This window comes from Lygodium microphyllum, chromosome 7, assembly GCF_053477565.2.
Source record: "Lygodium microphyllum isolate KBCC chromosome 7, Lygodium_microphyllum_v1.1.10, whole genome shotgun sequence".
Classification (NCBI taxonomy): Eukaryota; Viridiplantae; Streptophyta; class Polypodiopsida; order Schizaeales; family Lygodiaceae; genus Lygodium; species Lygodium microphyllum.
Genome location: NC_141141.1, coordinates 159,302,233 through 159,316,460, shown reverse-complemented (window position 1 = coordinate 159,316,460; position 14,228 = coordinate 159,302,233). Strand labels below are relative to the sequence as shown.

General features: G+C 42.8%; 1 protein-coding gene across 2 annotated transcripts in view; it reads left to right on the top strand.

Moving 5' to 3' along the window:
• LOC148034144 (uncharacterized) overlaps nt 1-14,228 on the top strand; it is a 276,312-nt gene that overhangs the window by 89,086 nt on the left and 172,998 nt on the right. For both annotated transcript variants that reach the window (XR_015691439.1, XM_087682184.1), the window contains exons 3-5: nt 7,258-7,332; nt 7,459-7,626; nt 7,701-7,861. Coding sequence is in view for 1 of the 2 variants with exons in the window: in XM_087682184.1 (XP_087538310.1) it covers nt 7,258-7,332; nt 7,459-7,626; nt 7,701-7,861 (404 nt within the window). In the remaining variant the exon portion in view is untranslated. The remainder of the gene's footprint in view (nt 1-7,257; nt 7,333-7,458; nt 7,627-7,700; nt 7,862-14,228) is intronic.

Sequence of the window (14,228 nt, the reverse complement as noted above, 5' to 3'; positions counted from 1 at the left end):
GAATATAGCACCAATCCCAATGCTTAATAGCTCTATGGAAAGCTTATTATATGGGATTATACCAGATTTCAAAAGATATGGACTTGGGTTGGATACTTTGGGTGAAATAATGTCAAACAATGTCCCCCTGTATGCTGTGTGGGTGCTGTCTCAACATACCTAGTGTCAGAAAATCAGCAATAACTTGAGCTTCTGATGTCGGATCACCAAAATTTTTGATTTAAATCAAAGCTTAGGATTCCCTCTTCGAATGGAGCTATCAAGTTCCTAATTTGGATTAGGACAGAATCTGTTGTGATTGAATCTTCAGGTCTGAACAGGAAATTCCTGCACCCTGTCCACCACCTGTAAGTACCCTGTTTGACCGTGTAGGAAGACCTTGGGTACAAGAAACCCTTGTAAACCAGTGTAGCAACTAGGAGAGGGTTATGGGGCACCTGTAGGGCTCAAGAACAACCAGTAGATTGGTATATATACCTGCTGTTTTATCTGTAAAAACTTTGTCCAACACCTGTAGGTACCCTAAAAAGAGAAGATGCCTTGCACCTCTTCCAATGGTTCTTCAACCACTTATGGAACCCTGAATATGGCTGATCAATGCTGTACTAGTACCAAACTCTGATAATGGAGAATGTACCTGCACCTAAATTTGAGAATTACATGGGCTTCGAGACAAGAGGGGTGTGCAAAGTTCCACCTCAAGCCGGGTTGTGCACCCTTTCAGGGTCTTAATCGGGAAGGGAGGGTCACCTCTCTTTTGTCTTCCTGACTCGCTTGGCATCCGCTTTTCCTTGCGGGAACCAACATGGCAAGTACATTCTAATGGCTAATCAAACAAGGATGCTATGCATTGACTGAAAAAGCCTTTGAATTCTTCAATGAAATGCAAGTGGGTATTGGGAAATGACTGAATTGAAAGGGCTATGGATAGGGCATTACCCTTTTGCAGTGACTACTTTGTGAACCATTTTGGGCTTGGTTGCATCTGAAGATATGGTACTCATTGTGATGGATGTAAATTTTTTTTTCTTACATGGTGATCTGCATGAGGAGATCTATATGTAGCAGCCTGAGGGTTTTGTTGCAAAGGGGAAAGAGTACATGGTATGTAAAGTCAACAAGAGTTTGTATGGGCTGAAACATGCACCATAAGAATGATATCATAAATTTGATACATTTATGCAATCTCAAGGATTCCAATCACTGCTTATACATCAAGAAGGCACTAGATAATAGCCTTATTCTCTTGGTTTTGTATGCGGATGACATGCTGATTTTGTAGGCAGGGATGTTTATGCTTTGGACTCCTCGAAACAAAGCCTACACATAGTAGCTTTGATATAAAGGATCTTGGTGAGACCAATTATATTCTTGGCTTCCGTATACTCGGGGATAGATTGCAGGGTCTTCTCTATTTGTCACAGCAAGAGTATATTACTAAGGTTTTGCAACATTTCAATATGGAGGGGGGAGAAAGCCATTGGTGTAATATTGCCTCCATATGTGGAACTTAGTGTAGACAACAACCCTACATCTGATGATGGAAAGGTTGAGATGGCCAAGATTCCTTATGCTTCAGTTGTTGGTAGCTTGATGTATGCCATGGTTGCTGTACATCTTGACATTGCATTTGCGGTGGGAGTGGTTAGCAGGTATATGGCATATCCTGCTAAAAAGCATTGGGAAGCAGTGAAGGGTATCATGAGAAACCTTAAGGGTACAAAGGACTTGTGTATGTGCTTTGGAAAGTAAAAGTCATTTGTTGTTGGCTTCACAGATGCAGACTATACTGATAATCTTGACTGCAAGAAGTCTAGTTTAGGATATGTGTTCACGTTCAGAGGGGGAGGAGTCTTTTGTATATCCAAGTTGCAGAAGTGTGTTGTATTGTCTACTACAGAGGCAGAGTATGTGCCTGCCACACTGAGGCGTGTAAGGAGGCTTTATGCTTTCATGTTTGGTGAGAGAGCTTGGCATTACAGAGGTTTCTATCCTCCACTGTGATAGTCAGAGTGCTATCATGCTAGCACGGAACTTTGTCTTTTTGCATGTCTAGCAGCCCTTCTAGTGTGCTAAGGCAAGGAAGCATGTGTTTTACTCTCATGGAGAGTTCGTAATAGCCATCTTGGGACTGTTTTCGCTACATTTAATCCTTTCCTATTGTAATGCATGTTCCATTGTTGGAGGCAAAGCATTATCAAGTACTTGCTGTTTGGGAGCATGTGGTGTAGGACAGCTTGTTGTAGTAAGTCTATCTAGCCATTTACAGCAAGCTTGGACCCTAAAGAAAATGGTAACAGGCCTTCAAATACATCACCCAAGTTATAGGTGGTGGGCATTTCAAACTGATCATGCAAAGAGGCTACATTTTCAACAAAGATCACATCTCTATTCACAAATACTGGGTTGAACGGAGGGCAGCTTGTCTATTTATAGAAAGTTTATGGCCTCACAAATTAGGGTTTGCAAGTAGGACATAGAAAATCTCTACGAGCGCGTCTTTTTTTAATAAAAGGTTTTAATTCATTGATTAATTGAGTTCTGGGGTTGTTTTAATAAAGCTAATGCATTTTAAGCTCAACAATACATTAGTAATATAAAGAAATTCTGATAGGGGCACAAAGCTTTGGGGCCAACAAGTGTTGTGTAGTGGAGTACTCTAGCTCCTGTTGTGTGTGGATTTTCTTGCTGAATTCAGTTCAAGCTGAACTAATTGTTTGCAAAAATGTGTTTTATAGCCCTTAGGGCTTCCAAAGGCAATTTTTGTGAAGATATTCTATGGTTTGCAATGAGAAAACAGAGTTCGTATGGACATGTCTAAAACACAATAATGTAGATAGTAACACAATAAGTGTAGAAACCCAAAACACAAAACGCAAAAACACAAACACAAATAGAGGAAGAAAGAGAATTCTAAAGTGAATGAACCAATGCTATAAATGATAGAAAGAGTGTACAAAATACTCGAAGCTAGAGTAATGAATGTAACTAGAGTGTGATGTCCACTGGAGATGGATCCTGAGTGCTGCGACCACCAGTTGGAGTTGAAAGAGTGCTAAATGTAGAAGGGCAGTATGTTGGTCACCAAAACACAGTAGTTGGGAGGCTAAATCTGGCAACCACAATAGTGTACCACCCATTGGAGGATAGAAACTTGATCACCAAGGCTATGAGCAGCAGGTGACAATAGGTTGAAGGTGTGCTGATGCAGGGCAGCGTGCATAGTAGCAAAAACATAGGCTGAACAGGAGAAGATTTGACACTAGCTCTTGGCAATGATGAGCCGGCATCAAAACACATTAGTGTACCGCCTCGTGACAGCAGGGTGATAGCTGAAAAATAGGTGCTAGGAGGTGGAACAATTATGGCTGTACTCAATGATGGATGGACAATAGATAGGTGAGGATTGAAGGCTGGAGAGAGGGCACCAATAGTAGTGGAGTGTGTATGGAATGATATAACTTGCAAAACAAGGATGAGCTGAATGGTGGGTAGCCTATCTATATATAGATGCAAAAGAATCCTCCCAAATTAGGGTTTTGCTTAGGGGACTCATAAACTATCTAGGATTGTGGACCAATTAATGAAACTTTTGGTGATTTACATATTTTGGGGCTATTTCAAAGAGCTAATCAATTTGTAATGCATTTTTAGCTCAACATCCCATCTTAGCCCAAAATTGGAACCAAAAAGGGACTAGAGGAAAAGCTCAAGCTCATGTTTATATCAAGGTATCCTACCTTGAAGTAGCAAAGGCAATGGACAGAGGGTGCATGTTGTCTACCTAGTGGTCTACCAAGGCTACAGAGGTGATGGTTATCGTACCAAGGAAGCCTAAGTGATCACTCCAGAGAGGCCAAGGCATCAGACAAAGGGTGCTTGTTGGCTGCCTAGTGGCATACCAGGACCTGCAAAGGTAGATGGAACCACATTGGACCTTTAAGGAAAAACGAAAAAAGTTTGTGGGCTATCAAGTAATTGTGCTGTAAGGGGAGAATAAGAAGGGATGGTGAGACCCAACATATCACAAAACAAACAAGCTATCCCTACCACTCGTGGTTGTCAATGATGAAGAAAAGGGTGAAGAAGTATGTAGATGTGGTGGTAGAAGAACCAAAAGGGGAAACAACTCACGAATCCCCTTAGGGACACTTTGCACAATGAGACAAATAGTATGCTTCATGATAAAAATGCACATGCAAAAAGTGCCACTTGGACAATGTCCCTCATGGAGAAATTGTTCACTTGTCCAAGCGCCCTTTTACAAAGATGATGATGATCATACAATGGAAAGGAAAGGTAGAATAGGGAAGGGAGACCAATGTTGAGGACAAATGCTGAAACTTTTAGAATACCAAGAAAGGGTAGAAACCCCCTCTCAACTATGGATATAGATGTTGGAGAAGGAAGAGGAACGTGATGTTGGTTTGTGTGTGGTGTGGAGAACCATGAAGAAGGATGTGGATGAAGCACCCTAGTTGGAGGAGCTAGGGAGAAGCTACTGCCATGATAGCATCAAGAGATGTTGCAAGATCCACCTCAGGAGGGGAAGTCTCCTTGTTGATAGAAGAGCAAGTCTCCTAGGACGATGAAACTACAAAGGAATAGTAAACTTCCCATGTCTTTGGCCCAGGAAGTCCGAAGGACTGGTGTAAACTTGCATGTTAGTCCTAGATTGAAATACAAAACCTTGCAAAAGAGATTAGAATTTGCAAAATAGAGATTGGTTAGTGAGATGCTTCAAAGCAAAACAAAGCAAAAGTAAAGCTAAAAGAAAGTGAATGAATGTGTGAATGTAGCAAAAGAGAAAGGAAAGAAAGCCTAAGGACAAAGTAACCTATGGGCCTGAATCATTAGTATAAAGAACTAAGATTGCTAAGTAGTATGAGACTAGCATAGTGAACGCTAAGGGTGCTGGCCTAAGTGTGTGGCCACCATCGTGCACAACCATCAACAAGTCTTTGCCAATTAAACTCATGTCAAGGCAGGAAAATAGTCCTAGGTGGGGAAATGCACTAGGTGGGGGTGCAAGAGGAGACCCAAGAATGGATGCATAAAGTGCTATTGGTGAGAATTCTAATGGAGTGGTGTTAGCAGACGGGTCACCCAAACCTTCAGGAGTACTATAAGATGGGAGTGGATGAGGTTGTTTGTGTGCCACGTCCAATGGCATGTGTGCTAGGAGGAGCAGATGGGGCAGTAGTTGGAGGCGTTGCCCCACTTGATTGTCCAGGGGGAGTGGATGTAGTTGCGGTATGCTATAGTTTCTTGGTAGGGAGACCTTGGGCCTTAGTACGCCACTTCTTGCTTACATGGCCCGATCTTTGCTAGTGTGTGCAAAATGATGTAGTTGTGGTATGCTATGGTTTCTTGGTAGGGAGACCTTGGGCCTTAGTACACCACTTCTTGCTTACATGGCCCGATCTTTGCTAATATGTGCAAAATCTATTCTTTTTAGGAGTTGTTGCTAGATGGGTTTTGTTTCTTTGTTTCCATCTAAGGAGGTGGTGTCACCATTGTTTTGCATTGCCTTTGCATTTTGAGAGTTCTTGCTGGTTTGTCAGAATGCAGTGGGGTGGAAGCATATGACCGGACTGAAAGAAAGAAAGGAATATAGAGAGAAGAGAGAGAGAGGAGGAAACAAAAGCATATAGTTAATCTATAGTGAATGAATGCTGAATGAAGGAAAATAGATATGTACAACAGGCTGTTGAATGTACAATTAGATGTTTTCTATATTTTTGTGCTGCCATTTCTGTAGCAATAATTGTGAGGTGCATTGTGCGTGGGTGGTGTTCCTGGCAATGAAGCACTAGGGCGCAAAGTGGCACACGTGGGGATGGGTCATGGGAGCTTGAGAAGCCCTAAAGCCTATGTGTTGATCGAATATGGCATGTGCGAAAGCTGGATAACATAAGGTGGGTCTAAAAGAAGGCCCTAAATTTAATGTGGGAGAACCTAAGTGAGTAAAATAGTTTTTTTTTTTTTTTTGTGTTAGGGGGGGGGGGGCGCTGTGAATTGAGAATGCAAAGCACCAAAGTCATAGGGCTGCTTGATCAGTAGTCTTTGGGAGTGGTCAGCAACTAGCTGATGATGTGGAGGGGCTGCAAACAGTAAACATGGCTTGCAATAAAGATGGTGATAGGCAGTGGGAGTGACCAATGGGCAGGGCGGTTGTTTGCAGAGTGATGCAAATGCAGTAGCAGCTATCATCCAGGAGTTGGGTGACAGCAGGTTGGCCTGATTGGACAGGAAACACAGCATTTAGCGACCGTGGATGATGATGGTGGCAGTTGGAGAGTGTTGGGCAGGTGATAAAATAGTCATTGAGGTTGAAGGAGATGATAGCAGCAACTCAAGACTCACTGAGCAGGATCAAAGGGGATGCAAGTGAGTTAGCACATACTCTATTATAGAAGTGGAACCAACCAAAGTTTATGGGTTGCTTATGGGGCACTTGAAACACTCCTGCATTTCAGTTTTGGGGATATTTAATGAGCTTTATGAAAGGTTTAACGTTAATACACTTTCTTTAGCTAATACCCCCTTTCAAGCCCAAAATGGGAAGTAAGAGGGAGTGTGCAGCAAAGCCACCCCTTTTCTCTTGAGATGTCCCACCCAAAGCAGCTAGAGCATTGGTCAATGGGTGCTTGTTGGTTACATAAGAACCTACCAAGACTCTACAGGTCATGGTTACCTCACCTTGGGAGCCGGAAATATTTATCCTTGGACCTTTTTTTAGAAGAGATCTAAATCCAGTTCGACTCAGGCTGAAGTTCACAACTAGGAGATGTGGCATGGAGGGAAAAATAGTTGGACATCTCAAAAATGTTGGGGGATGAATCGTGCTAGGCCTGGCTGGACACAGATGGACAGATAAGACTAAGCCAGATAATGGGAGAGCTCTAAATGTCTGTGTTTGATTTAGGCTGAGGTTCTTGGCTAGCCTAACTAGGAGATGGGCACATAGAAAGGGCACGAATTAGACATGACTGCTACCATGTTTTGTTTAATACTTTACGATGATAATATCCAACAGATGCATCTGAGTATCCATAGTACTCACTAGGCAGTAATGTCTTTCTATAATTTGAGACAAAAAAATTGGAGGTTTTAGCAGTATAATTTAATGTGAAAATCAGGGTTGCTTTTCTGCTGAAAATAGTTGATACCTGCAAGGACTCTTTTCAGTCGTTGAACTTTCTACTTTTATACTATGCTTGTTTTATATCATTAAAAAATGTCTACATGTTCTAGGTTGGGCAGCCTGAACTTATTGCAGTTGAACAAACTATAAAAGCTTCCATGAAATTGGCAGGAAAAGCAAGAGAGGTCTCTCTCTCTCTCTCTCTCTCTCTCTCTCTCTCTCTCTCTCTCTCTCTGTGTGTGTGTGTGTGTGACATTGTCAGATTGAGCAGAACTTTGATTTTGGCTTGATCTTTAGTTACTTGGCTGCAGAATGAGTATGGGAGAGAAGTTCCCTTGTATGAGGTGGAAGCGACCAATGTGCAGTCAATTTTCAATTCTCTGTACACATACTTATTTGGTTATGAGGATGAGACAGCTTCAGCTGCAGACATGAACAGGCCTGTGCCAAATGCCATTTTTATTCTGAATTTAGACAAGGTGACGTTTCATATTTTTGTGATACCACACCATCACATTCTCTCGCTCTTTGTAACTTTATGTAATTTCTATAGGTACGAATGGATCCAAGAAATGAAACTGTTGATTCTGATGCACACTATTCTGTTATTGGAGAGCTGAATGTTGAGGATATGAGAAAACAGGAAGGTGGGTATGTGTACCGCTACAGGTACAGTGGTGGAAGTGCGACTCAAGTTTGGCTAGGTTGTGGGAGGTAAGCGGCAATTCATCTGTACTTAAAAGTCCATGAGCAAGGTTGTAATTTTTGAAGTGCCTTCGAATGTCTGCGCATTGAGTTGGATGTCTAAACATGTATTTAACGGAGGGAGAGGAGTCTTTAATTGCCTTTTTCGGACAGTTTAAAAGTGTGCCTAAGGCGACCACTGCTCGCCTAAGGATCTTGTATAATTATGATTTTTCAATTCTAAGTCTAGAACATGTAGGGCCTCCAAAATGAAGTTCGATTGTTGCCAATCAGCAACAACAGCCACCCAGCAACAGCACCTAGATGATCATGAAGAATAATGAATTGTTGTAGATGCAGGATCATCCTGTAGCAAGTTTCCTTGAGGAGCTATATGACTTGATGCATCGTTGTCGATGAACAAAGGCCGCTCAGAAGATGAGATAGCCAAAGAAGGCTCCTCACTTGATGAATGTGAAGAAATAGAGACTTGGTGGTAATAGCTAGTGTTGAAGTAGAGGTAGGTAGAAGCTCCAATGTAGATCTCACCTTTGCTTTTGGACGAAGGTAAGGGTATTTCTTCTAGCACTTCTCCTTGTGGTGTGAGGTCTTCCCACAATGAGGACACTTGGGATATCCTCTGCACTGCCCCTCAAAATCTATATCAAAGTTTGTAGATGACTTTGGACTTCTTCATCCCTTTCTTTTGGTTGGCTTGTCTTCTACCTATAGATGATGCTGCAAAAGCACGGCTATGTGCACTTGCTCTGCTAGAATCTATCTCCTTGTGATGCGTATCCTACTCAACTTGCATAGTTACACAAAACGCCATTTCTAGCGTTTTAGAAACGCTACAGCGTTTCTAGAAACGGAAACGCCCAAGAAATGGCTTTTTGCTGATTGCGATTTGGGGCAAAACTTTGGCCCGAACGTGATCGCCCCTAGACTCCCACATTCGAGCCGACTTTTTACTTGCCTAGGTTTCTTCTCTCCACTCTATCAGGCCTGCTCCTTTGTTGACTGAGGACTCCAGAGCCACGCGCACACACGCACACACACACACACACACACACACATTCTCTCTCTCTCTCTCTCTCTCTCTCATCTCGAATCTTCTATCTCAAATTTCTGTGTGGTTGTAGGTTGTAGCTTGTGAATCATGATTCTGATTCGTGAAGCTGTGACCATCTCACACTGCAGCTTGGGTCCTGCACTCATCATGGTGAAGGATGCTGCATGGGATCATGTGACAATTCTCACCGAGTATAGAGGTGGTGGTGGCTCCAAGTGATGGAGATGTAATTATTGTGGCATTGAAAGAGGAGGGGCAGCCACAAGGATCAAAGATCATCTTGCACATGTGGCAAATAAAGACATAGGCTTCTCTTCAAGCGTGGAAGCTCAATCGGTTAGGCAATCAAAGTGCATTAGTTATAGGGGAGAGGGGAGTAGATGATGTAGATTCTGCAGCAACAGGGCCATCAAGAGGAGTATAGCTACATTGGAGTCAGATGCAGCTTTAGTGGGAGGGGCTGGGGCACATAGGACTTCTCCAAGTTGCTCGAGTCTTGACTCTTCAGAGTTCAGATAGATGCTCTCTTGTGTGACTGTGTCTTATCATTTATGTTTATGGTCATTGACTGAGGACTCAGTGGACTGTGGTGTTTTATGGATCATTAGTTATCAACTTATCTTTTATGCTCTTGTATCTTTTTTTCATGATTCATGAATACGATCCAGCCTCCAGGTGTTTTTGTGATTCATGTATATCTATTATCATGTTACATGTAAATTGTAATGATTTAATCTTTAAAGTGTGATCTATGAATATCTTTAGAGTGTGCTTGGCACTTGCCAATTCAAAGTTTAAGTATACTGTATGAATCCTGATGTATCTTTCAATTTTGGAAATTGGTGCAAGCTATAGGTAACAGGTTATAGAAGTTAGGATTTAGGACCTCCGACCTAGTATGATAGTATCAAATTTCAATGTCAATAATCAATTGTATGTTAATCATGTATGTCAAGTATTTCTCGATCAAGTGACAAGTGTGGCTTATTGTCATCTATTATCTATATTATATATTAAATTGGGGTTACATATTTCCTTGTATCCCCGTTTCCTCGTTTCTTCATGGAGACGAAACTCCGTTTCTACCGTTTCCCCACTGTTTCCGTTTCGCTGTTTCCGAAACTTCAAGTAACTATGTACTCAAGTACCAATAGAACTAGCTCCTTCCAAATGATAGTCTCCTATATATGAGATGTGAGAAGATTGATGTAGAATACATCATATGTCGGTGATGGAAGATGTGAGAGAAGGGCCATAGCTAGGTCCTTCGAAGGAATGTGCTTACCCAGAGATATAAGCACATCTCGAATCTCCTCCATCTTGTGGATGTGATTCCTCATCGTAGGGGAATTTGCGACTGAGATTTGTTGTAGCTTCAACTGCAGAGATAGACGATGCCCAAATATCTAGATCTAGTAGAGAGTTGCCTTTTGCTTCCAAACCTTTGCGGCAATGCAGATGGGTCTTACATACACGAACACAAAATCTGCACAACTCAAAAGGAGAAAAGAGCCAGCTTTGGCATTCAGCTGACCTTATAAACATGCGGAGAATCCAAGGGAAGGTGAGGGCATAGGGATTGCAAAGGTTGCATGTGTTGAGGATGCACTGGACTTTGCATGACGATAAAGGGTAGTTCGTCCATCTGTTGTCTCAGATGCAGGTAGAAAAGGTAGAATATGCACCTGCACTAGGGGTGCCCAACTTGCCAATCGAGAACTTGTAGCCCTAAAAGAATGTGAAGGGAGAGAATGATAGGATTGTGGTTGGTCTGAATAGTCTCAATCCACAACTTGCCAATCGAGAACTTGTAGCCCTAAAAGAATGTGAAGGGAGAGAATGATAGGATTGTGGTTGGTCTGAATAGTCTCAATCCACAGGATCGCCCCAAGCATATGTGTTGGCTATGAATATACCTCAAAAAATACTTGCAAGAAAAGAAAAGAAACGGTGTGCTCTACTTCTTTGGGGTTGGTTTGTCTGCTGGTCAGAAAACACTGATGTACAGCAATGGAGACGGAGTATCTGAGGCAGGAAGGGTGGCATTGTGTGGGGCAGATGAGTGCTGAGCAGAAAATGCTTACAGTCCAGGGACTAAAATATCCAACACTCAAACCATCGAGAGGCTGAGAATGAAGGAGGATTGCCCTACAGGTGCTCCCCTGAATAAAGGTAGCCTGTCCTGCAGTAAATGCAAAAGGGGCAGAGCTGTAGATTGTCTGCACCAGCACTAAGAAGGGGCCTGCCAGCTGAAAAGATGCAGGGCCTGGCTGAAATAGCAGCATTAGAGGTGGCAAAGACACTGCCTATCTGAAGACTGATGCCACCCAGCCCAGCTGATGCTACCCAGCCCAGCTGGTGTGCCGCCCCGGTAATAAAAGGCTACTCAGGTATAAAATACAGCATAGGAGGGGCTGGTTGTTCTGGAATGCTGGCAGCAAAAGTGTTTTCCCTGCAAAAGAAGAAGGCGCTCAGCAGAGAGGAAGAAGCCTCAGGTTAAAACGTAAGGTGCAGAGGTTGAATCCAACACTACATGCAGCTAGGGTGATCAGAAATCAGGCCGTGTGTACCCTGCAAAACAGTAAAAACAAGGTTTTCACACTTGTGGATGATGTCCAGTTGGCTGGAATGGTGGATAGACTGTGCCTCTTTGAAGACTCCTGATCCCACATGTAGCTTTGATACCATGTGAGAGTGTGCAGTGGAAAGGAAAGGGAATATGGAGAGGAGACTGAAAGAGAATGCAGGTGAGAGAAGGAACAATTTGTTTACGAAAAAAAGAAGAAGGAACAATTTGACTGCAATGGCTGAAGGATACAAGGCTACAATGGTCAGTCCCAACACACAGTTCTATGTGTCAGTGTGGGTGTCAGGCGCTAGTAGGGGGATGGAAGAGAATGAGGAGGGCTGGCTGAATGATCACAATGATGCAATGAATGAATGAGAGGACACGGCACCTATAAATATGCAAACTAGTGCGACAATTGGCAATGAAGTGGCCAAACCCATAAATTGGGTGCCCAGACAGTTTACAGTGCCCAAAAGAAATGCATTAATGTACCCTCCATTAAAAGTTCCTAAAGCACATGAAATGACAGACAAAGACAATGTCAGAGCTCCTAATGTCCTCGTTTGACTCAAACTGAGGATCACATGTAGGAGATGATGATAGAAGACACACATGTTTGCTAATGGGATTTTCTTGTTTTACAAGTGTTCCCCCATTCCAAAGTACTACATTTCACACCAACACAATGCCAATGCTTGGATGATGCAAAGTGTAATGCAAAGTGCCATGCTCAAACGAAATGTTGGTTTGTACAATTGTGGTACCACTTGAGCAATGCCCTCATAGGGAAATTACCTGCATAAGTGCCCTTTTACATGCATGATTATCAAGATATCAATAGATCATTATTTAAATGCATGAGTACATCAATACAATGACCAATATCTTGTGAGTCTCTCTCCCCATATTGTTGATGCCAAAGGGGGGAGGAGAAGCATCTAAGGAAGAGTGAAGGACATGCCCTATTGAAAGTGAAATGAATGATCTCCAGGGTAGCCTTAAGGAAGGTTATAACTTGGTCTCGAGAGAGGAAACCTCCATGCTGGTCTAGAGATGTGAAGCTCAACCAAAGAGGAACAACTGATATGGGAGTGTCGAATGGTCCAAGTTTTGCTTCAATGAAATGCAATATGTCCCTATAGTTGTTAGTCCTAGGTCTCAAATACAAGCAATAAGGATAAGATAATAGACTATAGAACACATATACCTCTACTTGAATGAAGATGCTTAAGGTTCTTTAGTTAAAGAAGATTTTCTACTTCCGAAGGGGAGGCAGGCTAAAGAGACAAGTAGTGCTTGAGGACCAAGTCCATGGGAGAGGTCTCTACTAATGGACAGCTCTAATGTATAATGGATCTCGGATTTGCTTAGCATTCGATTAAGTTGTTAATCTAATGAGAAAATGTGATGTGCAAGTTAGCTATCTCACAATGATGGGCCAATGATCCTTAGAAGTCACTGGATGCCAAAGGCAAAAGTTGTAACAGGCTGTACAAATCAAGTATTAGGTGTATTAGCCAATGGTGACATTTGGAACTAGACATTACTTTTAACTGATGTTAGTTCAAGGGCTAATAAATGCTTAGGATTGCTTGGATGATAAATTGGCTTAGCCAATTTAATTGTTGGCTGGTACATTTAATCTTTGGGTGAGACATAATATTTAAATTAACTTTCTAAATTAAAATTCTGAAAATTAATTCAATTTGGCTGAAAATTGCTTTAAAAATGCAATTAGAAGGCTACCACCTAGTAGAACTTGCCCATGCAAGTGAGTGGAGAGAGAGAGAGAGAGAGAGAGAGAGAGAGAGAGAGAGAGAGAGAGAGAGAGGAGAGAGAGGACCCTGATTCCTGTGTTGCTGCTATCTGACGCGCCTCCTCTGACCCGCAGATGTGCACCTCTGCCTTGCATGCTGCCTGCGTTCACCCCTCAGATCAGCATGGGGTCCGTTCTACCTTGCTGCTCGACTCCTGCCCTGGCCTATCCGTGAACAGCTGTTGGACGTGTAGTGCACACCGCACAGAGAGAGAGAGAGAGAGAGAGAGAGAGAGAGAGAGAGAGAGAGAGAGAGAGATGGGTTGATATAGCTCGCTATTTCCTTGAGAGCCATGGGCTTCTACAGGGCAATACCCAAATCCGGACTTCTTGGTGGCATGTTCTTAATGCTGATTCAAGGTTCTCCAGTTCTTCCTCGTCGCTGCTCAATCATTTGGTATGTTCCTGGAAACGGGTCCTTCTAAAGGCTCAGTGGCATCCAGCGGAGGATCGCTTGACTACGAATTCTTTTCAATTGGAATTATTGGCAGTCTCGCGTTTACTTGTATGGGAAGGCAAAAATGAGCTTAGACCACAATTCAACCGGATGGCTCGTTTGGGCTTGTCTTCGGTCGCGGATGCCACCCTTGCTAGTCGTAATGTGCTTATATCTTTTCGTACAGTCAGGAGGCTTTACAGGATTCCGCGGGGATATAGGCCTTTATGGGAACAGCTTTTGCGGATGCTCCAGAGCAGACAACCCTTTCCTGCCCTTGCTTCAGATCATCCCTGGCAGGATTGGAACCTACAAGGCCGGCTGCCTTTAAGCAAAGCTTCTGCTAATCAAGTTTATCATATTCTGATCAAAGATCAACAATGGTTAGTTACCAAAGCCAATGCTTTATGGGGCTTACGAAAATCCCGGTCCTGGTGGAGAGCAACTGTGATGGAGGGCTGGTTGAACAAGACCCCCTTCAAATGTAAAGTATTTCTTTGCAGA